Here is a 25,596-nt window from a genome sequence, read left to right on the forward strand (position 1 = left end):
TACTGCTAGGGGGCTGTATACTAAGAAAGCCTTTCAGAAAATAATTCAAGAGTCTTTAAAAATGTTCACCCATTGATACACTATTTCCACATATAAAAATATGTGCTAAAGTAATAATCAAAAAAGCAGACACAGATTTAGATACAGGGATTTTTCACTGCACTGATATGATAGCAAAAGCTACATAAGCTCTGAGCAAGGCCCTGCTCTTGTTTTATTAATAGTTCATTATTTTTTTCCCTCCCATAAGCAGCTACATTAACATGCTTAATCTTTTTGTATGTGTTCCTTTAAAAATGTGTTTTTGTGTGCCTATACTTAAAATTTAAATGATGCTGGGTTAGATATATCATTCTATTTCTTACTTTCTTCCTGCTTTTTGGTATCTATTCTTATTACTCTGTTCATTAATTCTAACTGCCATATAATAATCTATTCTATGCATCCAATAGATTTTACCTATCTATTCTCCTAAAGATAAACACATGTTGACAATTCACTGCCATCAAAACTAATGCTTCAGGGCTTCCCTGGTGGCGCAGTGGTTGAGAGTCTGCCTGCCAATGCAGGGGACGCAGGTTCGAGCCCCGGTCCGGGAAGATCCCACATGCCGCAGAGCTGCTGGGCCCGTGAGCCATGGCCGCTGAGCCTGCGCGTCTAGAGCCTGTGCTCCGCGACGGGAGAGGCCACAACAGTGAGAGGCCCAAGTACCGCAAAAAAAAAAAAAACAAAAAAAAAACAAAAAAAAAAAAACTAATGCTTCAGTGAACATCCTCATACATATTTCCTTACAGAACTATGTGAGAATTTCTTGGAACACGCACTCAGGAGTAAACTACTAATTCACTGGATATGGGTATAATTTAAGTGACTAACTAGTACTAGATTACTCTTGAGGTTGGCTCCATTGGTGTTCATTCCAACCAGTAGCACACAGCTTTAAAATAACTCTATCTCTCCAATTATACTTGCTATTATCCAACTCTATAATTCTTAATACAAATGATGTAAGGTGACATATCAATACTGCTTTCATTTGAACATCTCTAATTATTAGTGATTTACTGTTTATTTGATTATGGGATTTCTCTCTCTGTAAATAGATATCTGTTCATAACCTTTCCTATTTTCTTATAGTTTTCTATATTCACCAATATAACAAAAAATGTTTTAATTACATATTCAGAATACATAAATTATTTGAATATAAATCAAAACCAAAATCAAACCAGTATACTTCTTCTTCTGGACATGACACAGTAACAGGACCTATACTTTCCAACTCACCATAATCAACTTGAAAACTGGACAAAATGTATGAAACTAAAACTGTTTTCACACTAGCTCAAGACTGTGATCCTTGAGAAAGGGAAACAAAATGAGGCATGAGATTACCCACACTTTCTACCTGCAGTCAATTTCCTTATCACATATCATTGCACAGGGAGAAGAAGACCAAACAGAACTTGAAATTCTCATTGAGCTGATGAGGCAGAAATTAGAGGATGGGTAGTCTGAGGTGGACAGAAACTTCAGGGCAGAGTACTACAGAGGAAGGACCTATGCAGAGAAGAAACTCCAGAAATCTGCACTGACCCTTTGGCATAATACCAAACTGTTCATTTCTACCTTAAAACTCAACAAGGTGGGGTAGCCAAGATTTTGACAGCCATCAGTCAAAGAATTCCCAGAGCAAATATAGAGCCAGGAATTGCTGAGACCCTACTAGGCACTATGGAGAGATCACAGTCTTGCTTGCCTCATGTCTGAGACTTAGGGTCATTCACAAAGACCCTAGAAAAGTCAGGCCAGAATAAGGCTGCCCTAATACTAAGCCCTGGAGTAACAGCCTAGATTGGCTGACCAAAAAAACTTTTAAACTAGCCTGAAAGAATAAAGTTAATCCACAAGCAACTTACCTGCCTGCAAAAACAGTCTAACAATCTTAAAAGAACTATGACAGAATCCAGCACTCAACAGGGAATAACTCACTATGACTAACATCACTATGTCTAAAATCACTAGTATAAAACAGGAAAATAGGGCTTCCCTAGTGGTGCAGTGGTTGAGAGTCCGCATGCTGATGCAGGGGATGCGAGTTCGTGCCCCGCTCTGGGAAGATCCCACACGCCGCGGAGCGGCTGGGCCCGTGAGCCATGGCCGCTGAGACTGCGCGTCGTCTGGAGCCTGTGCTCCGCAACGGGAGAGGCCACGACAGTGATAGGACCGCGTACCACAAAAAAAAAACAAATACACACAAAAAAACAGGAAAATATGACCTACAAGTAAAAGCAGAATGAGTGAGCAAAAAACTGACCTAGAAAATGACAGAGATGACAGAATTAGTGGATGAGAACATTAAAGCAACTATTAATATGCTGCCATCTCTCAATGATTTAAATTATTATTATTAATATGCTGCCATCTCTCAATGATTTAAAGGAAAACAAGAATGAGGGAACAAATGAAAGATATTAAAAAGAACCAAATAGAATTGACAGAGATTAAAAGTATCTGAAATCTGAAAATTTTAATGGCTGTTAACACATTACAGAAGAAATGATCAACTGCCTTAAAAATATAGCAATAAAAGCAATCTAAAATGAAGCACAGGGACTTCCCTGGTGGCACAGTGGTTAAGAATCTGCCTGCCAATGCAGGGGACATGGGTTCGAACCCTTGTCCAGGAAGATCCCACATGCTATGGAGCAACTAAGCCCATGAGCCACAACTACTGAAACCCAACGTGCCTAAAGCCTGTGCTCCACAACAAGAGAAGCCACTGCAATGAGAAGCCTGTGCACCGCAACAAAGAGTAGCTCCCACTCACCGCCAACTAGAGAAAGCCCGGGCGCAGCAACCAAGACCCAATGCAGCCAATAAATAAATAAATAAATTTATTTATTTAAAATCAATAAAATAAAATGAAGCACAAAGAGAAAACACTAAAAAAAATGTGAACAGATCTCAGTGACCCAAGGGGCACTACCAAGAAGATTAAAAAACATGTAACTGGAGTCCCAGAAGGAGGGGGAGAGGGACAAAAAAATGATATTTGAAGAAATAATTATCAAAATGTTCCCAAATTTGATGAAAATTATAAGCCCACAGATGCAAGAACCCCTAATAAGGATAAATACAAGGCAAACCACACCAAGAAACATAATAAAATCACTGCAAACCTTAAAAGCAGGCAGAGAACTAGAGTTCAATACAAAGAAGCTAAAGAGTACAATCATTTTAATACAATAAATTAGAGTGTACAATTGCAGAGCACAAATTTAGATACACTTAAACAGAGGCAGATTAAGGATCAGCTGGCTGAGTAGTTGCTGCAGGCAATGATTTCTAAAGAGCTCTAAAATAAGCCTAGAAATGCAACAAAAACGGAGAAAATATTTATTAGTATTCCTCTAAGGCATAAGTAACTAAACAGTAGGAAGAAACAGTTTGATAAGGCACCTGGAGTTCAAAATCAGTTGACCACTACCACCCATTGCAAAGGACCAGGAAATTGCATCTAAAGAGGGCGGAGCCAATTAGCACAGTGCTTTTGTTCAGTGAGTGGGTTATTCAAGTTTAAACTACTCAGACTGATACAAAGAGAAGCTAGATGCTGCTACCCAACATTTTTATTTCTCTGTCCTTACCCTTTTCCTCTAATTTAATGTTGAATTTTTATGTTGAATTTTAAAATATTGAAATTTTAAAAAAATAAAAATTATTTAAAACATTTGAGGAAGGACCAAATTACCAACCTGCCTGGAACACCCAGTTCTCTTCGTCCACACCTGTGTCAGGTGATGGCAAAAGTAGCTGTGGGGGGGGGGAAGAGGGAAGATGGCGGAAGAGTAAGACGCGGAGATCACCTTCCTCCCCACAAATACACCAGAAATACATCTACACGTGGAACAACTCCTAAAGAACACCTACTGAACACTGGCAGAAGTCCTCAGACCTCCCAAAAGGCAAGAAACTCCCCCACGTACCTGGGTAGGGCAAAAGAAAAAAGAATAAACAGAGAAAACAGAACAGGGACGGGACCTGCACCAGTGGGAGGGAGATGTGAAAGAGGAAAGGTTTCCACACACTAGGAAGCCCCTTCGCGGGTGGAGACTGCGGGTGGCGGAGGGGGGGAAGTTTCGGAGCCGCGTAGGAGAGCGCAGCAACAGGGGTGCGGAGGGCAAAGCGGAGAGATTCCCGCACAAAGGATCGGTGCCGACCACCACTCACCAGCCCAAGAGACTTGTCTGCTCACCCGCCGGGGCGGGTGGGGCTGGGAGCTGAGGCTCGGGCTTCGGTCGGAGCGCCGGGAGAGGACTGGGGCTGGTGGCGGAAACACAGCCTTCAGGGGGTTAGTGCACCACGCCTAACCGGGAGGGAGTCCGGGGAAAAGTCTGGACCTGCCGAAGAGGCAAGAGACGTTTTCTTCTCTCTTTGTTTCCTGGTGCATGAGGAGAGGGGATTAAGAGCGCTGCTTAAAGGACCTCCAGAGACGGACATGAGCCGCGGCTAAAAGCACGGACCCCAGAGACGGGCATGAGACGCTAAGGCTGCTGCTGCCGCCACCAAGAAGCCTGTGTGCGAGCACAGGTCACTATCCACACCCCCCTTCCGGGAAGCCTGTGCAGCCCACCACTGCCAGGGTCCCGGGATCCAGGGAGAACTTCCCCAGGAGAACGCACGGCGCACCTCAGGCTGGTGAAACGTCCCGCTGGCCTCTGCCGCCGCAGGCCCGCCCCGCATCTGCACCCCTCCCTCTCCCCGGCCTGAGTGAGCCAGAGCCCCCGAAGCAGCTGCTCCTTTAACCCCGTGCTGTCTGCGCGAAGAAAAGATGCCCTCCGGCAACCTACACGCAGAGGCAGGGGCAAATCCAAAACTGAGCCCCGGGAGCTGTGCGAACAAAGAAGAGAAAGGGAAATCTCTCCCAGCAGCCTCAGAAGCAGCGGATTAAAGCTCCACAACCAACTTGATGTACCCTGCATCTGTGGAATACCTGAATAGACAATGAATCATCCCAAATTGAGGAGGTGGACTTTGAGAGAAAGATTTATTATTTTTTTCCCCTTTTCCTCTTTCTGTGAGTGTGTATGTGTATGCTTCTTTGTGAGATTTTTTCTCTATACCTTTGCTTTCACCATTTCTCCTAGGGTTCTTTGCGTCCTTTTTTTTTTTTCTTGTAAAAAAATTTTTTTTCTTAATAATTACTTTTTATTTTAATAACTTTATTTTATTTTATCCTCTTTCTTTCTTTCTTTTTCTTTCCTTCTACCTTTTCTCCCTTTTATTCTGAGCTGTGTGGATGAAAGGCTCTTGGTGCTGCAGTAAGGAGTCAGTGCTGTGCCTCTGAGGTGTTAGAACCAACTTCAGGACACAGGTCCACAAGAGACCTCCCAGCTCCACATAATATCAAACGGTGAAAATCTTCCAGAGATCTCCATCTCAACGCTAAGATCCAGTTCCACTCAATGACCAGCAAGCTACAGTGCTGGACACCCTATGCCAAACAACTAGCAAGACAGGAACACAACCCCACCCATTAGCAGAGAGGCTGCCTAAAATCATAATAAGTCCACAGACACCCAAAACACACCACCAGACGTGGACCTGCCCACCAGAAAGACAAGATGCAGCCTCATCCACCAGAACACAGGCACTAGTCCCCTCCACCAGGAAACCTACACAACCCACTGAACCAACTTTAGCCACTGGGGACAGACACCAAAAACAATGGGAACTATGAACCTGCAGCCTGCAAAAAGGAGACCCCAAACACAGTAAGATAAGAAAAATGAGAAGACAGAAAAACAAACAGCAGATAAAGAAGCAAAACAAAACCCCACCAGATCTAACAAATAAAGAGGAAACAGGCAGTCTACCTGAAAAAGAATTCAGAATAATGATAGTAAAGATGATCCAAAATCTTGAAAATAGAATACAGAAAATGCAAGAAACATTTAACAAGGACCTACAAGAACTAAAGATGAAACAAGCAACGATGAACAACACAATAATTGAAATTAAAAATACTCTAGATGGGATCAATAGCAGAATAACTGAGGCAGAAGAACGGATAAGTGACCTGGAAGATAAAATAGTGGAAATAACTACTGCAGAGCAGAATAAAGAAAAAAGAATGTAAAGAACTGAGGACAGTCTCACAGACCTCTGGGACAACATTAAACAAACCAACATTTGAATTATAGGGGTTCCAGAAGAAGATGAGAAAAAGAAGGGGACTGAGAAAATATTTGAAGAGATCATAGATGAAAACTTCCCTAATATGGAAAAGGAAATAGTTAATCAAGTCCAGGAAGCACAGAGAGTCCCATACAGGATAAATCCAAGGAGAAACATGCCAAGACACATATTAATCAAACTGTCAAAAATTAAATACAAAGAAAACATATTAAAAGCAGCAAGGGAAAAACAACAACACAAAAGGGAATCCCCATAAGGTTAACAGTTGATCTTTCAGCAGAAACTCTGCAAGCCAGAAGGGACTGGCAGGACATATTTAAAGTGATGCAGGAGAAAAACCTACAGCCAATATTGCTCTACCCAGCAAGGATCTCATTCATATTTGATGGCGAAATTAAAACCTTTACAGACAAGCAAGAGCTAACACAGTTCAGCACCACAAAACCAGCTTTACAACACATGCTAAAGGAACTTCTCTAGGCAAGAAACACAAGAGAAGGAAAAGACCTACAATAACAAACCCAAAACAATTAAGAATATGGGACTAGGACCATACATATCGATAATTACCTTAAATGTAAATGGATTAAATGCTCCCACCAAAAGACACAGACTGGCTGAATGTATACAAAACAAGACCCATATAAATGCTGTCTACAACAGGCCCACTTCAGACCTAGAGACACATACAGACTGAAAGTAAGGGGATGGAAAAAGATATTCTATGCAAGTGGAAACCAAAAGAAAGCTGGAGTAGAAATTCTCATATCAGACAAAATAGACTTTAAAAGAAAGACTATTAGAAGAGACAAAGGACACTACATAATGATCAAGGGATCAATCCAAGAAGATATAACAACTGTAAATATTTATGCACCCAACATAGGAGCACCTCAATACATAAGGCAAATGCTAACAGCCAGAAAAGCGGAAATCGACAGTAACACATTCAAAGTAGGGGCCTTTACCACCCCACTTTCACCAATGGACAGATCATCCAAAATGAAAATAAATAAGGAAACACAAGCTTTAAATGATACATTAAACAAGTTGTACTTAATTGATATTTATAGGACATTCCATCCAAAAACAACAGAATACACATTTTTCTCAAGTGCTCGTGGAACATTCTCCAGGATAGATCATATCTTGGGTCACAAATCAAGTCTTGGTAAATTTAAGAAAATTGAAATTGTATCAAGTATCTTTTCCGACCACAATGCTATGACACTAGATATCAATTACAGGAAAAGATCTGTAAAAACTACAAACACATGGAGGCTAAACAATACACTACTTAATAACGAAGTGATCACTGAAGAAATCAAAGAGGAAATCAAAAAATACCTAGAAACAAATGACAATGGAGACACGACGACCCAAAACCTATGGGATGCAGCAAAAGCAGTTCTAAGAGGGAAGTTTATAGCAATACAATCCTACCTTAAGAAAGAGGAAACATCTCGAATAAACAGCCTAACCTTACACGTAAAGCAATTAGAGAAAGAAGCACAAAAAACATCCAAAGTTAGCAGAAGGAAAGAAATCATAAATATGAGATCAGAAATAAATGAAAAAGAAATGAAAGAAACGATAGCAAAGATCAATAAAACTCAAAGCTGCTTCTTTGAGAAGATAAACAAAATTGATAAACCATTAGCCAGACTCATCAAGAGAAAAAGGGAGAAGACTCAAATCAATAGAATTAGAAATGAAAAAGAGGAAGTAACAACTGACACTGTAGAAATACAAAAGATCATGAGAGATTACTACAAGCAACTCTATGCCAATAAAAAGGACAACCTGGAATAAATGGACAAATTCTTAGAAATGCACAACATGCCAAGACTGAATCAGGAAGAAACAGAAAATATGAACAGACCAAACACAAGCACTGAAACTGAAACTGTGGTTAAAAATCTTCCAACAAACAAAAGCCCAGGACCAGATGGCTTCACAGGCGAATTCTATCAAACATTTAGAGAAGAGATAACACCTATCCTTCTCAAACTCTTCCAAAATATAGCAGAGGGAGGAACACCCCCAAACTCATTCTACGAGGCCACTATCACCCTGATACCAAAACCAAACAAAGATGTCACAAAGAAAGAAAACTACACACCAATATCACTGATGAACACAGATGCAAAAATCCTCACCAAAATACTAGCAAACAGAATCCAACAGCACATTAAAAGGATCATACACCATGATCAAGTGGGGTTTATTCCAGGAATGCAAGGATTCTGCAATATAGGCAAACCAATCAACGTGATACACCATATTAACCAACTGAAGGAGAAAAACCACATGATCATCTCAATAGATGCAGAGAAAGCTTTCGACAAAATTCAACACCCATTTATGATAAAAACCCTGCAGAAAGTAGGCATAGAGGGAACGTTTCTCAACATAATAAAGGCCATATATGACAAACCCACAGCCAACATCGTCCTCAATGGTGAAAAACTGAAAGCATTTCCACTAGGATCAGGAACAAGACAAGGTTGCCCACTCTCACCACTAGTATTCAACATAGTTTTGGAAGTTTTAGCCACGGCAATCAGAGAAGAAAAGGAAATAAAAGGAATCCAAATCGGAAAAGAAGAAGTAAAGCTGTCACTGTTTGCAGATGACATATTATACATAGAGAATCCTAAGGATGCTACCAGAAAAATACTAGAGCTAATCAGTGAATTTTTGAAAGTAGCAGGATACAAAATTAATGCACAGAAATCTCTTGCATTCCTATACACTAATGATGAAAAATCTGAAAGTGAAATCAAGAAAACACTCCCATTTACCATCACAACAAAAGGAATAAAATATCTAGGAATAAACCTACCTAAGGAGACAAAACACCTATATGCAGAAAATTATAGGACACTGATGAAAGAAATTAAAGATGATACAAATAGATGGAGAGATATACCACGTTCTTGGATTGGAAGAATCAACATTCTGAAAATGACTCTACTACCCAAAGCAATCTACAGATTCAATGCAATCCCTATCAAGCTACAACTGGCATTTTTCACAGAACTAGAACAAAAAATTTCACAATCTGTATGGAATCACAAAGACCCCGAATAGCCAAAGCAATCTTGAGGATGAAAAACGGACCTGGAGGAATCAGGCTCCCTGACTTCAGACTAAACTACAAAGCTACAGTAATCAAGACAGTATGGTACTGGCACAAAAACAGAAACATAGATCAATGGAACAGGATAGAAAGCCCAGAGATAAACGCATGCACATATGGTCACCTATCTTTGATAAAGTAGGCAGGACTGTACAGTGGAGAAAGGACAGCCTCTTCAATAAGTGGTGCTGGGAATACTGGACAGGTACATGTAAAAGTATGAGATTAGAACACTCCGTAACACCATACACAAAAATAAGCTCAAAATGGATTAAAGACCTAAAGGTAAGGCCAGAAACTATCAAACTCTTAGAGGAAAACATAGGCAGAACACTCTATGACATAAATCACAGCAAGATCCTTTTTGACCCACCTCCTAGAGATGTGGAACTAAAAACAAAAATAAACAAATGGGACCTAATGAAACTTCAAAGCTTTTGCACAGCAAAGGAAACCATAAACAAGACCGAAAGACAACCCTCAGAATGGGAGAAAATATTTGTAAATGAAGCAACTGACAAAAGATTAATCTCCAAAATTTATAAGCAGCTCATGCAGCTCAATACCAAAAAAAGAAACAACCCAATACAAAAATGGGCAGAAGACCTAAATAGACATTTCTCCACAGAAGATGTACAGATTGCCAACAAACACATGAAAGAATGCTCAACATCACTAATCATTAGAGAAATGCAAATCAAAACTACAATGAGATCATCTCACACCAGTCAGAACGGCCATCATCAAAAAGTCTACAAACAATAAATGCTGGAGAGGGTGTCGAGAAAAGGGAACACTCTTGCACTCCTGGTGGGAATGTGACTTGGTACAGCCACTATGGAGAACAGTATGGAGGTTCCTTAAAAAACTACAAATAGAACTACCATATGACCCAGCAATCCCACTACTGGGCATATACCCTGGGAAACCATAATTCAAAAGAGTCATGTACCAAAATGTTCATTGCAGCTCTATTTACAATAGCCCAGAGATGGAAAAAACCTAAGTGTCCATCATCAGATGAATGGATAAAGAAGATGTGGCATATATATACAATGGAATATTACTCAGCCATAAAAAGAAACGAAATTGAGTTATTTGTAGTGAGATGGATGGACCTAGAGTCTGTCATACAGAGTAAAGTAAGTCAGAAAGAGAAAGATAAATACCGTATGCTAACACATATATATGGAATTTAAGAAAAAAAAAATGTCATGAAGAACCTAGGGGTAAGACGGGAATAAAGACACAGACCTATTAGAGAATGGACTTGAGGATATGGGGAAGGGGAAGGGGAAGCTGTGACAAAGTGAGAGAGTGGCATGGACATATATACACTACCAAACGTAAAATAGCTAGCTAGTGGGAAGCAGCCACATAGCACAGGGAGATCAGCTCGGTGCTTTGTGACCACCTGGATGGGTGGGATAGGGAGGGTGGGAGGGATGGAGACGAAAGAGGGAGGAGATATGGGAACATATGTATATGTATAAATGATTTACTTTGTTATAAAGCAGAAACTAACACACCATTGTAAAGCAATTATACTCCAATAAAGATGTAAAAAAACAAAAAAGTAGCTGTAGGGGGCTAAATGCTATTCTAACTGATCTCTCCCCCTCAATTTGACATTCACCCCCTGTGCAACAATATCAATTTCTTAAAAGCTACTAATATGTTTGGGGAGGGGAACAGTTTCAAATATCAAAGAGTATTTAAGCTTACCCATTGTCCTTTATCTCCTTGAAGTTTACTGAAGAAGAGCTTTAGTTCTCGAACTGTCAAATTGTAGCTAGCCAGCACTCCCAACATGTCAACTAAAAGATCTGGAAACAAAGAAAGCAAAAAATAAAATAATAAAGCTACTTATATTTCTTGAAAGATTAAAATATATGGTGCTTACTTAACAGTTTGGACACTAACGTTCCAGGTACATGTTAGATGCTCAATATTTATTTTAATAAATATTATTAAATAAGAAAAATAGAGTACTTAAGAATCAAACTTCATTTCTTCACAACCACTGTATTATGGAAAGTCATACCTGCTATCATACTGTCAACTTTTTCAATTTTCCCAAGCACTTTCTCAACAAGGCCTACTTCAGTGCAGATCTGAAGATTTCGTATGCTTTTCTTCAGAATGGCTGTAAACATGCTCCAGACTTCTGCTTGGCAAGTAACATCACATTTCTCTAATAGGTCCACCATACAGATGATACTCTCACCTTCTTGAATAATGAAATTCATTTCTAAATCAAATTGCCCTCCTACCAACTTCCAGGGGCAGGGGGAAGGAGGGGGAAAAAAAAAGAAAACATTAAAAGCATTAGTACTTCTTCAATATAACTAGAGTACACTCCTAAGCTTTAGATTCACGTAACTATCCATATACATTCTTCTCTTCCCTGGTAGTCTAGTGATTAGGATTCAGTGCTCCCATACACATTCTTCTCTACCCCCTACAACAATAAAACGATCTTTAATACATACACACACACACACACACACACACACACACACACACACACCTCTAAAAAAAAATAAAGCTTCTAAAGAAATCTTCAAGTTAAGATAGCACAAAGTCAAGCGAGACTTAGAATATAAAAATGGAAGTATTTTCAACAAATGGAGTATGTTTAGGTAAATCACTACCACTGCCCTGATACTAATAAAGATCTAACTTAGCTCTATAACTGCTTCTAATTCAATGGTTCATTTATGAATTAGGTAATCTCTGAGCTACTCACAGCAACCTAAATGTCCTTTGCTACTTATACATGCATGAGCTCACAGCAAAAAGGAAAAGCTGAAAGAGGCTTAGAGTGGACACAAAACATGTAAGTTTTACTTGTCAAATTCTTGGTTTATTACACCTGTCCACTTTGATCCCCCCTGTCAATAATCAGGATAACTCAAACTTAGTCACACACTCAAAGTCAGTAATCAAGAAAATTTATTTCATTGATATTGCTATCAGAAAATCTACCCAAAGAAGGCTGTACTGACCTATTCCTACCCTGCCATCTCACCAATAGCATTCTCACAGAGGGAAAGTTTTTTAATTTTAACAAACCCCAATTGTTTAAAGGAATTAAAACACTTTTAGAATTACCTTTGCAGGCCTATCTTTTTTAACTAGATTTTTTTTAAAGATCTCTGTCAGAACAGTTACATACGTGATTCACCTACACTCCTGTCCTTCTGAATACACCTTCATTTTTCATTATGCTTTCCTAAACCTAAAAGGTAGGCAAGAATTAGGAGAAAGTGAATTGTACAAAACAAAATCCAACAGCTCATAAAAGAATAGGGACTACCTTGGTGACGCACCAGTTAGAACTCCGTGCTCCCAGTGCAGGGGACCCAGGTTCGATCCCTGGTCAGGGAACTAGATCCCACATGCATGCTGCAACTAAGAGTTCACATGCCACAACTAAGGAGGCCGCCTGCCACAACTAAGGAGCCCATCTGCCACAAGTAAGGAGCCGGCAAGCCACAACTAAGGAGCCCATGAGCCGCAACTAAGGGGCCTGCCAGCCGCAACTAAAGGAGCCCATGAGCCGCAACTAAGGAGCCCATCTCCCACAACTAAGACCAGGCACAACCAAATAAATTTTTTTTAAAAAAAGAATAATAGACATGACCACGTAGAGTTTACTTCAGAAAAGCAAAGATGGTACAGAACTAGGAAATCAATTAAAACTCCTTGCAGCCAGGGACTAATATGCGTCCCAGGTTCTGTCAAAGATACACACTGGCATGAGAAAGAAAAAACGGAAAAATGAAAAACAGGAGGCAGTATCTGAATGCAGGGAGATAAGAATTCCTAGCAAGCACAGTCATAAAGGCTTTTGGGATTTCTAGGAAAGCTCTGGCAGAGATTCTAGTGTACAATTCTTTGCATAATCAGTAACATGCAGCATAAGGAGATGACAGATGGGTTTCTGCTAAAAGAGTCCCTTGGTGTGATTGGGCCAGTTCTCCTAGCTACATGGTCCTGGCTATGAAGTATACGTGCTTGGTTCCCTAAGTGCTCCCCAAAATTCTGTAAGCTACATAAGAAGTGTAATAGAGATATTTTTTTTGATTTTTTGATTATTTGTGACTATTTTTTGCTTGTTTTATCTTTAACTTTTTATTCTGAAATAATTCAGACATTCAAAAATTGCAAAATAGGACTTCCCTGGTAGCGCAGTGGTTGAGAGCCCACCTGCCGATGCAGGGGACACGGGTTCGTGCCCCTGTCCGGGAAGATCCCACATGCCGCGGAGTGGCTAGGCCCATGAGCCATGGCCGCTGAGCCTGCGCGTCCGGAGCCTGTGCTCCGCAATGGGAGAGGCCACAACAGTGAGAGGCCCGCGGACCCGAAAAAAAAAAAAAATTGCAAAATATACAGTTCCTGTATACCCGTTAACCAGCTTCCCCTAATGTGAATATATTACATCATCATAATACAGTCATTAAAACCAGGTACAATACTACAGATCTTACTCAAATATTGACACTGTCACACTAATGTCCTTTTTCTGATCCAGGATCAGCATCCCCTTAGTCTTCTCCAAACCGACACAGTGGCACAGGCATTCTTTGACTTTCATGAATTTGACACTTTTTAAGTGTATTTGTCAGTTATTTTATAGACTGTCTTCCAATCTGAACATTTCTTCATGTTTAAATTCAGGCTATGCATTTTTGGTAAAAATACCCCAGAAGTGATGTGTGTCCTTCTCGGTGTATCATTTTGGATGGTACCTGAAGCCAGTATGTCTCGCTATTGGTGAAGTTAGCTTTGATCACCTGCTTAAGGAAGTGTCTGTCAAATTTTTTCCATTTTAAAGTTACTATCTTTCACTTTTAAATTATTAAGCATTCTTGTAAAGAATACTTTGAGACTATACAAATATCTTGTTTCTCATCATACTTTTTAGTGTCCATCGATGGATCTTACCTGCAACTGTAAATACTGTGGCATAGCTAAATGGTGGTTTTATATTTCCATCAAACTTTCTACATTTATTAATTTTAAAAGACTTTCGTTAATAATAAAATACACCAAAAAAGCCAGCATTATGTCCACATAGGAAAATTGGAATGATTCTCATGAAAGTCAGAAATAAGACTAGGATGCACTATCATTACTATCATTTGATATTATTCTGGAGATACGGAAGTCACATTTGGTCAAAAGGCAGCAACATGTATAGATATCAGAACAGAGGATTTAAATTCCAATTATTTTCAGATATGATATATATCTGAAAATTGAAAAATTACTATAAAAGACAAAATTATTTGGTAATGAAACTACTGATTACAGTTAACAATATGAATCAAGCTCAAAAGAATTACGCTAAATAGAAGAAAGCACAAATGACGACCTTAACAACTAGAAATTTATTCCACAGATATATTTACATACAAGAACTTCATTTTAGCATTTTAATAGAAAATAGAAGAAACAATACCTCCCCAAAAAAAACACATTATAAAGTAAAGTTGTGTTTAACCATATAATGGAATATGATGCAGCCACTGAAAAATGAGGGAGCTCCATTTGACAGAAAAAGATCTCTAAAATACATTGTTTAGTTGAGAAAACTGAAGTGGCAAAAAGCATGAGAGTGGGCTACAATTTGAGTGTAAAACATATACATGCAGACATATGCCTAAGAACAATACACAAGAAACTAAATAGTGATTGCCTCTGAAGAGGTAACTGAGCATCTGGGGAACGAGGGCCAGGGGAGAGTTTGTAGTATACATACACTTTTGGACATCCTCCACACAGATCTGAATAGGTCAAAAACCTAGTTGCAGGACTTCCCTGGTGGCACAGTGGTTAAGAATCCGCCTGCCAATGCAGGGAACACGGGTTCAAGCCCTGGTCCAGGAAGATCCTACATACTGCAGAGCAACTAAGCCTGTGCACCACAACTACTGAGCCTGCGCTCTAGAGCCCGTGTGCCACAACTACTGAGCCCGTGTGCTGCAGCTACTGAAGCCCGCGCACCTAGAGCCTGTGCTCCGCAACAAGAGAAGCCACCTCATTGAGAAGCCCGCGCACTGCAACGAAGAGTAGCCCCCGCTCACCACAACTAGAGAAAGCCAGTGCGCAGCAACGAAGACCCAATGCAGCCATAAATAAATAAATAAATAAATAAATTTATTATTTAAAAAAAACCTAGTTGCAACTAACTTAAGTTACCTTACCTTCCCCTTAACATTACTTACATCAATCTTTCATTTTGATCTGTGTTTATTACCATCAGTAACCACCCTTCCAAGAAGCTGTAGAATTAATTTTTGAAAGTAATTTCCAAAAAACCTCCAAATATTTCACCAGATTTTAAATTGAGTTTATACTGTGAGAGCAGTATCCAGACAGGTGTTTCAAATATTTCTCCATTGCTTTAAATATTATAAAATATGCCTTTCAAGGAGAAAATTGAGGACAGAAATTGGTACATACAAATATGTGGCATATTTGATATACTATATATATGCATATCTATTATACCTAAAAATCATGCACAGGGTCTACAGTATGTCACATTAACCCTTTCTAATAGTTATTTGAAACTGATCAACCTTCAAAACACAAATTTGTTTCCAATGACAGGGATCATAATCCAAGTCTAGGCACTGGCTAGTTATTATGTGAGCTGTAGTAATGGCTGTGCACTACAAAATGTAATCTTCCCAAATGTCACAGTAAATTATGAATATCTGAGCAGCCTGATGCACTTTACTAGCCATGAAATGTGAAAATGTAATCTTATTACCTTTTTTATGGTTGTATTTTTTTGAATAATGTAGCCTGGAAACTGATGTATAGTCTTTTTCTGTTTAGCATGATTTGGTCTCCTTTGCTATACAGAACGTTTTTCAAAACTCTCCATTTCAACATATTCTAGTCTTGGTCTGAACCTCATAAACAATTTATATAGCCACCTTCAGGGTGGCATAACATGCTTTCTATAGGTTATAGTTTAAATGTACAAGATTATAGAAATTTTAAAGTGTATTATTCAAAGAATCTAAATAAACCTTCACAAGTTTTGTATTAGGAGTTTAATTGGGCACAAAGATTATTTTCTTCACGACGGTTACATTAATTAAAGGCTTGAAGCTGAAATTAGTCATTAAACCTAAGTCACTTGTATTTTCAAAAAACCAAGAAACAAATATAGACCAAAAATAATTATTTTCTCTTCAAAAGATTTATAAAACTGGAAAGACTATCATACATAGAAAATTCTAATACTTCAAAGTAAAGCTATGTTTTCCCTGGAAACTTGCTAAATTTTTCCTCAAAGATGTAGCAGGAGTACAGTATAGCAGAAACTGGACAGAGGACAATCGCAGCTTATGCCCCTAACTAGATATTTCCTATATTTTGTCTAAGCCATCCAATTTTTGGTACTGTGCTACAGCAGCCGTAGCAAACTGATACACCTCTGTATTCCCTAGGGTTCATTTTTGATGTTGCCTACTAAATATCCCAGTAAGGGTTCATGTAACTCTTTAAAAAGCCAGACCATGACCTAGAAACTGTGTTCAGCTTACCTCCTCCCAGCACTTTCATTTAATAGAGACAGCACTTCACTTTCCTTTCAGAAATAGTTCGGTAATTTGTTCTCAGCTTTTCAAAAATAAAAAATATATTGTTGAGGGACTTCCCTGGCAGTCCAGTGGTTAAGACTCTGCATTTCCACTGCAGGGGCACAGGTTCGATCCCTGGTTGGGCAACTGACATCCCATGTGCCACATGGTACAGCCAAAAAAAAAAAAAAAAATCTGAGAACTAAAAGAGCTAAGCAAAGTCCCAGAAGGCAAGAGAGAGAGGCAATATGAAAGAGAGGTTGAGAGACATAGAGGATAATACGAGAAGGACAAACAACTGTTTAATAGAAAGGTCCAAAAGTAAAGGAAGGAAAGATGGTATATTCATCTATAATAACTGAGCCCTTTCTAATAGTCATCAATACTGTGAATCCTCCGAATTTGAACACAAAAAGCCCCAATTCTTACACAAGATTTAACACTACAGATACTACACTAATATAATCAGACTTATTTTGGTAATGTCAGGTCTACTTTCAGATCAGAAATTTCCTGGATAGTAATATTTTTCTCTGCTGGAATTTTAATTTATGTAAGTAAAGACAGCAAGGTGTTTCTCTCACTGCTATAGATATAAGTAGAAATAATTATGAACTAGATGCAATACATGTAAGAAAAGGCAATAAGTTCATTATGCATTACAGTAATTATGACCCTTAGTAAAATGACATATCCCATCCAAAGAATTTCACACAAATATAAGAGTCTAAAATATATCCTAATTTTTAGGTACTGGCAATCAAATCTGCTATTTTAGGATCCAATATGAATTATAAAATACTTTCAACAGTAAGGGTTGGATTAAACAAATTTTCTTTTTAGCACTTCACTCTGATTCTCCCTTGTCCCTTCTAAAACTATGATTTTTAAAAACTATATCCAAGTCCTAGGAATTACAGAATATTTAGTCTAATACAAGAAATTTCTCATTTCAGAAAATTAGGTTAAATTTGCTATTCTCTACGATTGGCTTCTCACTTTCCTGTATCGTTTGAAGAACCGTATCTTAACATTTTCTTAAGACCTATCTCTTCTGAGACCCATTCTGACCTTTCCAGCTTACAATAAACCTGGATGACCCATATTATATTACCAATATTCAAATGTTTCTGAGTATAACAAGTTCATATGATTTAACCTAATATTTCAATCGTATCATACATTATTTTTTCATATCACAAATTTTAATCACCTTTTTTAAAGATTTTTTTGATGTGGACCATTTTTAAGGTCTTTACTGAATTTGTTACAATGTTGCTTGTTTTTTATGTTTTAGTTTTTTGGCCACAAGTCATGTGGGATCTTAGCTCCCGGACCAGGGATCAAACCTGCACCCCCTGCACTGGATGAAGTCTTAACCACTGGACCACCAGGGAAGTCCCCCACTTCTTCTTCAATTATTTTCCATAAATCTTTTCCACTCAAAGGGTATAAATGATGATCCCAGAAAATAGGAACCATTTCAAAAAATACTTTTTATCCTTTTTAATCTTAGCACTATGTTTGACATGTAATGGATCCTTAGTATATATACCATTAGGTTTAAATATTGTTTATTATTTTCATAATTTAAAAATTAAAGAAACAAATTTGAGTTCTTACTACATCCCAGTGCAATAAGCAAGAAACCTGAAGTCCTACTTCTAGTATCTTAATCTCTCTCCAAAAGATAAAGTAGGCACTAAAGTTTCAACAATAAAATAATGAAGTATTAAGATCCCTGAAAAAGCTCAACCCATTTCATGAAAGCATTTGTCCACATAATGATCTGTACATGAAAGTTTACAGCAGTTTTATTCATAATCACCAAAAACTGGAAACAATTCAGATGTCCATCAACTAATAAATGGATAAACACATTGTGGTACAACCATACAACAGAATACTAATCAGCAATAATAAGGAACAAATTAGCAATACCATTAACAATATGAATCAATCTCAAAAACATAATACTAAGTCAAAGAAGTTAGACATAAAAGCTACATATTGTATGATTCCATTTATATGATGCTCTGGAAAAGAAAAAAGTATAGGGAAAGAAGTTAGATCAGTGGTTGCCAGGGGCTGAGGAAGGAGGGACAGAATTAACGACAGAAAAACATGAAGGGACTTTTCTGGGATGATAAAATTTTCAATATCTTGATTACAGTACTGGACACCCAAGCAAATCCATGTGTCAAACTTCATAAAACCGTACATCTAAAAAGAGTGAATTTTACTGTATGTCTTAGTAAACTATGGTTTAAAATAAATCTAAAAAAACAAGCTCAAGTCATTTATATCAAAGGTAAGAGAAAAGTAAAATCCACTGACTAGAGGCAACAATGTAGAATTCAGATGGAGAAGACACGGAATACAAGGAAATTAGAAGAGGTGAACAGAAATTTTTAATCCTTAGCATTCTGTAATGTATACTACAATCACAAATACCCCAGGAAGAGTAAAAAGAATAGAATTATACCATAATCTCACAGTGAGACTGATCTGGGCTTGGAGGCCTTACACCAATATATTAACAAAGATTATCAAGATTTTCTACAATCATAAAATTCCAAATATGCAAATTAAGAGAATTAAAGTAAACTCCATAAGGAACAATTATAACTTCCTGTCAGCCATTTAAAATTACTCCCTTTGAGTTTTTTGTCCTCCTTCTTCCACTTACTGTCTTTCAGGTCTTTCACTAATTTGTTAGAATGCCCAAAAGCATCAGTAGTTTCAGTAATATTACCAACACACTTATACTGATATAAAATTTCCATTTCTACTATTGTAACTAATCCTTACAAGAACGAGGTAAGTCATATATATCAATTATTTCACAGCTATTTATACAGGAACAAAAAGACTGTGTATTAATTCACAGCCAAAACTTCTAATCAGACTATTTGACTCCTAGCCTTATGCTTTCCTTACATCTTCATTAATAATCCAACATTTAAGTTGGGTTTTCTAAAGTTTCTTTATATAGTGAACTACAGTAAGTATTTGAAAATTTTGTGAACTTCACTATCTACAGGAAATTAGTCAAAATGCATGTCTGATAATAAATTATCATCTTTGTAGTTTTTTAAATCCCCAAATGTACCAGAAAGTAGCAAATAACCTCTGCTCTCTCACTGTTCATTGTACCTTTCATAAGAATTAGAAATTTTCACTGCACTATGGCATGTATACAAAACCAGTATTAAGCAAAAAGTTTCTATGATTAAATAAGCCTGAGAAACACTGGATTAAACAAGGCGAGACATGTTTACACGATGAAATTCTCAGAGCTTTAATATGCCACTGTGCATTATAAATGTCAAAAGATGTATAACCAATGTATGGACTTCCCACAACTTATGTGACAATGAAACAAATCTTTTTCTTTTAACTTTTTTTTTTTTTGACAAGAGCTTTTCACAGTAATGGCATTCTTCAAAAGCTTTTCTGAGAAACACAGGATAATGTATTGTGTTCTTGAAGTTTATTGGTATGAATAATGACAGAATTAACTATGTTTACACAAACATTTAGAAGGCCTTTCACATTTTTAGGTAAATGTTTTAAACAACCTACTTATTTTTCATAGGTTTCTTTTTACGATTTATAGAATTTAATAATTACGCAAAGAAAGAGACATCTTAAATTAAGATTACTTCAAGGGAAAAGAAAATATGAGCAATCAAAATCCATCAAAATGAACCCCTATCGAGACTTCCCTGGTGGTCCGGTGGTTAGGAATCCACCTTCCAATGCTGGGGACATGGGTTTGATCCCTGGTTGCGGAACTAAGATCCCATATGCCATGGGGCAACTAAACCTGTGCGCCACAACTACTGACCCCACGCACCACAACTAGAGAGCCCTCACGCCACAACTAGAGAACCTGCGTACTCTGGATCCTGCACACCACAACTAGAGAGCCCGTGTGCCACAACTACTGACCCCACATGCTCTGAAGCCTGTGCACCACAACTAGAGAGAAGCCCATGCGCCGCAACTAGAGAAGACTGTGCACCACAATGAAGCACCCACGCGCCACAACAAAAGATCCCGCATGCTGCAACGAAGACCCAATGCAGCCAAATAAATAAATATATTATATATATATTTTTTATTTTTTAATGAACCCCTATCCCTTCATGAACAATTCAGTCTAAAAGCCAAGCAAGACAGACATCTCCCACATTAAATTAGAGCTGCTCAGTGTGCCAACAGAGTTCAGCAGAAGTAACGTGTGATTTCCAAGGCTAGGTCATTGAGGACTTTATGGCTTCCCTTGTATCACTCATTCTGAGGAAAATCAGCCACCATGTCATGAGGATACTCAAGCAGCTCTGTGACAGACCCTCTTGGAGAGGAACAGAGGCCTCCCACCAATATTCAGCACCAACTTGCCAGTCACATAAGAAGCCTTGGAAGCAGGTCCTCCAGCCTCAGTTAAGCCTTCAGATGACTGTAACCCCAGCCAACGTCTTGAACGCAACCTCCTAAGAGACCCTGACCTAGAACTATCCAGTCAGTCTGCCCCTAAATTCCTGACCCACAGAAACTGTGAGCTGATAAAAGTTTATTACTGGGCTTCCCTGGTGGTGCAGTGGTTAAGAATCTGCCTGCCAATGCAGAGGACATGGGTTTGAGCCCTGGTCCGGAAAGATCCCACATGCCACGGAGCAACTAAGTCCATGCGCCATAACTACTGAGCCTATGCTCTAGAGCTCACGTGCCACAACTACTGAAGTCCGGGCACCTAGAGCTTGTGCTCCGCAACAAGAGAAGCCACTGCAATAAGAAGCCTGTGCACCACAACGAAGAGTAGCCCCCACTTGCCGCAACTAGAGAAAGTCCATGCACAGCAACGAAGACCCAACACAGCCAAAAATAAATAAATAAAATAAATTTTTTTTTAAAAATGTTTATTACTGTTTTAAGTTGCAAGGTTTGGGGATAATTTGTTACACAGCAATAAATAATTGCAAATCAAACAGTTAATAGCAGTTGGGGAAAACTTTTTTACCCTATATATTTCTGTGCTTTTTTTTTGAATCCTAATACAAAATAAAATAAATAATAATTATTAAAAATACAAAACAATAATAGCATACATGTATTGAGTGACTACTGTGAGCTAATATAAAAATACAAGTAATAAAAATACAAGCTATTACTAATAACATAATATAAAACAATAATAACATACATGGAGTGATTACTGTGAACTATGCACTGTGCCAAGCACTTCACATGAATTATCATTTTTAATTACCACACACACACACACAAAAAAACCAATACCACCACGACAATATCTCCACTTAATAGATGAGGAACTAAAACATAAGTAACACACAAACTCACAAGGTGGATGAACCAGGGTTTCACTTGATAAAAATAAAACAGGTATAGCTGGAGTAGCTTTTTGCCCTCTACCTTCTTCCCTCCCTAGAACACAGACATGATTCCCAGAGGTACAGTAGCCATCTTGCTATCATGCGGCTTACAAGCATAAGGACAGACAAAACGTCAATACATTAAGAATAGTAAAAGGGGGACTTCCCTGCACAGTGGTTAAGAATCCACCTGCCAATGCAGGGGACACGGGTTTGAGTCCTGGTCCGGGAAGATCCCACATGCCACGTTGCAACTAAGCCCGTGCGCCACAACTACTGAACCTGCACTCTAGAGCCCGCGAGCCACAACTACTGAGCCTGCGTGCCACAACTACTGAAGCCTGCATGCCCTAGAGACCGCACGCCAAACTACTGATCCCACATGCTGCAACTACTGAGGCCTGCACACCTAGAGCCCATGCTCTGCAACAAGAAAACCACCACAATGAAAAGCCTGCACACTGAAATGAAGAGTAGCCCCCGCTTGCCGCAACTAGAGAAAGCCCACATGCAGCAACGAAGACCCAATGCAGTTAAAAAAAAAAAAAAAAAAAAAAAGAATGGTAAAAGGAAAGGCATAAAGTATGTAGCTCTTGAAGCATTATTAAGTAGAACCACTAGTGCCAGCAACTGCCTGCTTCCAAACTCCTTGTTATGTGAGAAAAATAAAACCTATAATAAATAAAACCATGAAATTGCTATTAGATGTGTATTCTGCTACTTTCAGCAGAACACCAACCTAATATAAAGAGGTTCAACAAATGGTGCGTAAATGAATGAGTGGGTTTTCAGAAAAAGCTATCTTGTTTAGCCACACAACAAAAACTCTTTGTTTTTAATATGATTCAAAAGCATGTGTTTTAATTTAAGCGACCACAATTCATTTTGTACCTTAGAAAAATTCTTTCTATCACAAAGTGATAACCAAACACAATTAAACTGAATACACACAACAGAAGTAAAAACGATGAACAGCAATTCCTGTTTTATGAAATATAATATCTCTGGATAAACAATAGTAGCTATTTTATTGCATTTGTCTAAATAATAAAATATTCCAAGAAGGTTAACTTTAATGAGATAAATGATACAATAATACCAAGTTTTCACATACAAAGGCATCAATGGATATTCTAGAATCAAAAGGTAAAGACTTCGGGTATTAAATTTATTCAAACAAAACAATGCAAGCTCTGATAAGTAAGAGGGTATGGGGGGGAGGAGTTATTATGGGATTATATAAAATCATGTGTGAGAAACCTCTGAAAATTGTAAAGCACTAATCTTTCACTGAATTAAAAAAAAATTCTAGTAGTACATATTTTATAAGCAAAAGAATAATATTCAGCACAATATACCAAATCTCTGTAATACTAAATTTCACTGTTATTTTACTTTCGTGCTTTTTAAGACAACATAGACTAAAAAATACTACATTTAACTAATCTCAAAATAGTCCAATCCCCAAATTTTACACAAGTGAATTTTTTAGACTCCACATGTTTTACTGTGGTAGAATCTCACTGTACATAAGTAATAAATATTAAAATAAAGAATAGTAAATGATCAGATTCCATTATAATTTAATTAATGGATAAGCCTTTGGTTTAAGATCATTCTTAACACTGAACAAAATGTAATAAAACGTTATCTTAAGACAGTTACTAGCGGAGAGAAAGAAAGTTCAACACGTAGGTGGGAACATAACCATCAGCTTTTACTTTTCATCAACGCTTTACTGAGAGAGTTAGCCAAAATAGTATCTTATTCCCCAAATCAACGTCTGCTGAAAAAGAGGCTATTTAGGCTTACAAATGTGTTATTCAGTGACCACAAGAGCAATGTACTAATTCATGGCGCCAAGAAAGTATTCTCTGAATTAGGATATGAAAGGTACAAAACTTTACTAAAATGTTTAATAATAAATTTTCAATAAATTAAAATTTTTAATAAAATTTTACAAGTATTCTTATATCTCAAAAGCACCTTCTAAGATGGTGATATTTGGTTTCAGTCTCATGTGCATTTTCTCATTCAGCCAAAGGTCTATTTTGTACATCTCTAACATACACATATCATATTTGTGCATGTATGATAGTATTTTTATAGAAAAAGCCTGAGGAATATGCACCAGGCTGTTCGTGATAGTTTGGAGAATGGGATTATAAAAGGATTTCACTTTCAAAATCCTACATTCATGACACATTTCAATTTTTCAAAATATGTATATATTTTCTTTGAACCCAAAGGGAAAAAAATAGCATCCTAATCTTCTCAAAATGCACTGAACATTTATGTGTAAAACTAGACAGGAAAAATTATGCTTCTTAGTTTGTACACTATCTGTAACAAATCAAACTGTATGCATTTCCATCAAAATTGAGGGAAAGACAGCTCCTGGCAACAATGATGTGAAATGAAAATCAGGAGTACAGTCTCAATTATTACCAATGAAAGATGAGTAAAATATCATTATTTACCTTTTAGTGTGATGTCTTAATTTTAGTGTCAGTAAAGTGCTTTAATGGGACACTCCCAAACTATATTTTGCCCAAGATCCTTAACCATAAACAATTACACATTGAGATTTTTCAGAAATAACGAGATTATTTCTAACGAGAAACAGTAGTTAAGAGCATCAGCTCTGGAGCCAGACTATCTGGACTTGACTTCTGGGTCTACCAGATACCAAAGGCATGGGCATGGGCAGGACAGTTCACCTCTCTGTGGCTCACTTCCTCATCTTTAAAACTGGGGTAATAACGGTACCCATCTCTTAAAGTTGTTGTGAAGATTAAATGAACTAATACATATCTTCGTTAATGCATATCCTCTTAGATGAGGATACTGGAACTCACACTTCCTTCCACCTCCTATTAAAATTCTCACTTCAAGAATAATATTTTTGGGTATATGCCTAGGAGTGGGGTTGCTGGATAATATGGTAGTTCTATTTTTAGGAACCTCCATACTGTTCTCCATACTGGCTGTACTAATTTACATTCCCACCAACAGTGTAGGAGGGTTCCCTTTTCTCCACACCCTCTCCAGCATTTATTGTATGTAGATTTTTTGTTGATGGCCATTCTGATCATAATTTGGAAGGACACATGTACCCCACTGTTCACTGCTGAACAATAGCCAGGACATGGAAGAAACTTAAATGTCCATCAAAAGAGGAATGGATAAAGAAGATGTAGTACATATACACAATGGAATATTACTCAGCCATAAAAAAGAACAAAATAAT

General features: G+C 37.9%; 1 protein-coding gene across 2 annotated transcripts in view; it reads right to left on the reverse strand.

Moving 5' to 3' along the window:
- Positions 1–25,596, reverse strand: part of LRBA (LPS responsive beige-like anchor protein) — a 733,083-nt gene that overhangs the window by 645,231 nt on the left and 62,256 nt on the right. For both annotated transcript variants that reach the window (XM_060012133.1, XM_060012132.1), the window contains exons 3-4: positions 11,388–11,619; positions 11,069–11,169 (exon numbers count right to left, since the gene is read on the reverse strand). In XM_060012133.1, coding sequence (XP_059868116.1) covers positions 11,069–11,169; positions 11,388–11,619 — 333 coding nt within the window. The remainder of the gene's footprint in view (positions 1–11,068; positions 11,170–11,387; positions 11,620–25,596) is intronic.

This window comes from Delphinus delphis, chromosome 5 (genome assembly GCF_949987515.2).
Source record: "Delphinus delphis chromosome 5, mDelDel1.2, whole genome shotgun sequence".
In the NCBI taxonomy this organism is placed as follows: Eukaryota; Metazoa; Chordata; class Mammalia; order Artiodactyla; family Delphinidae; genus Delphinus; species Delphinus delphis.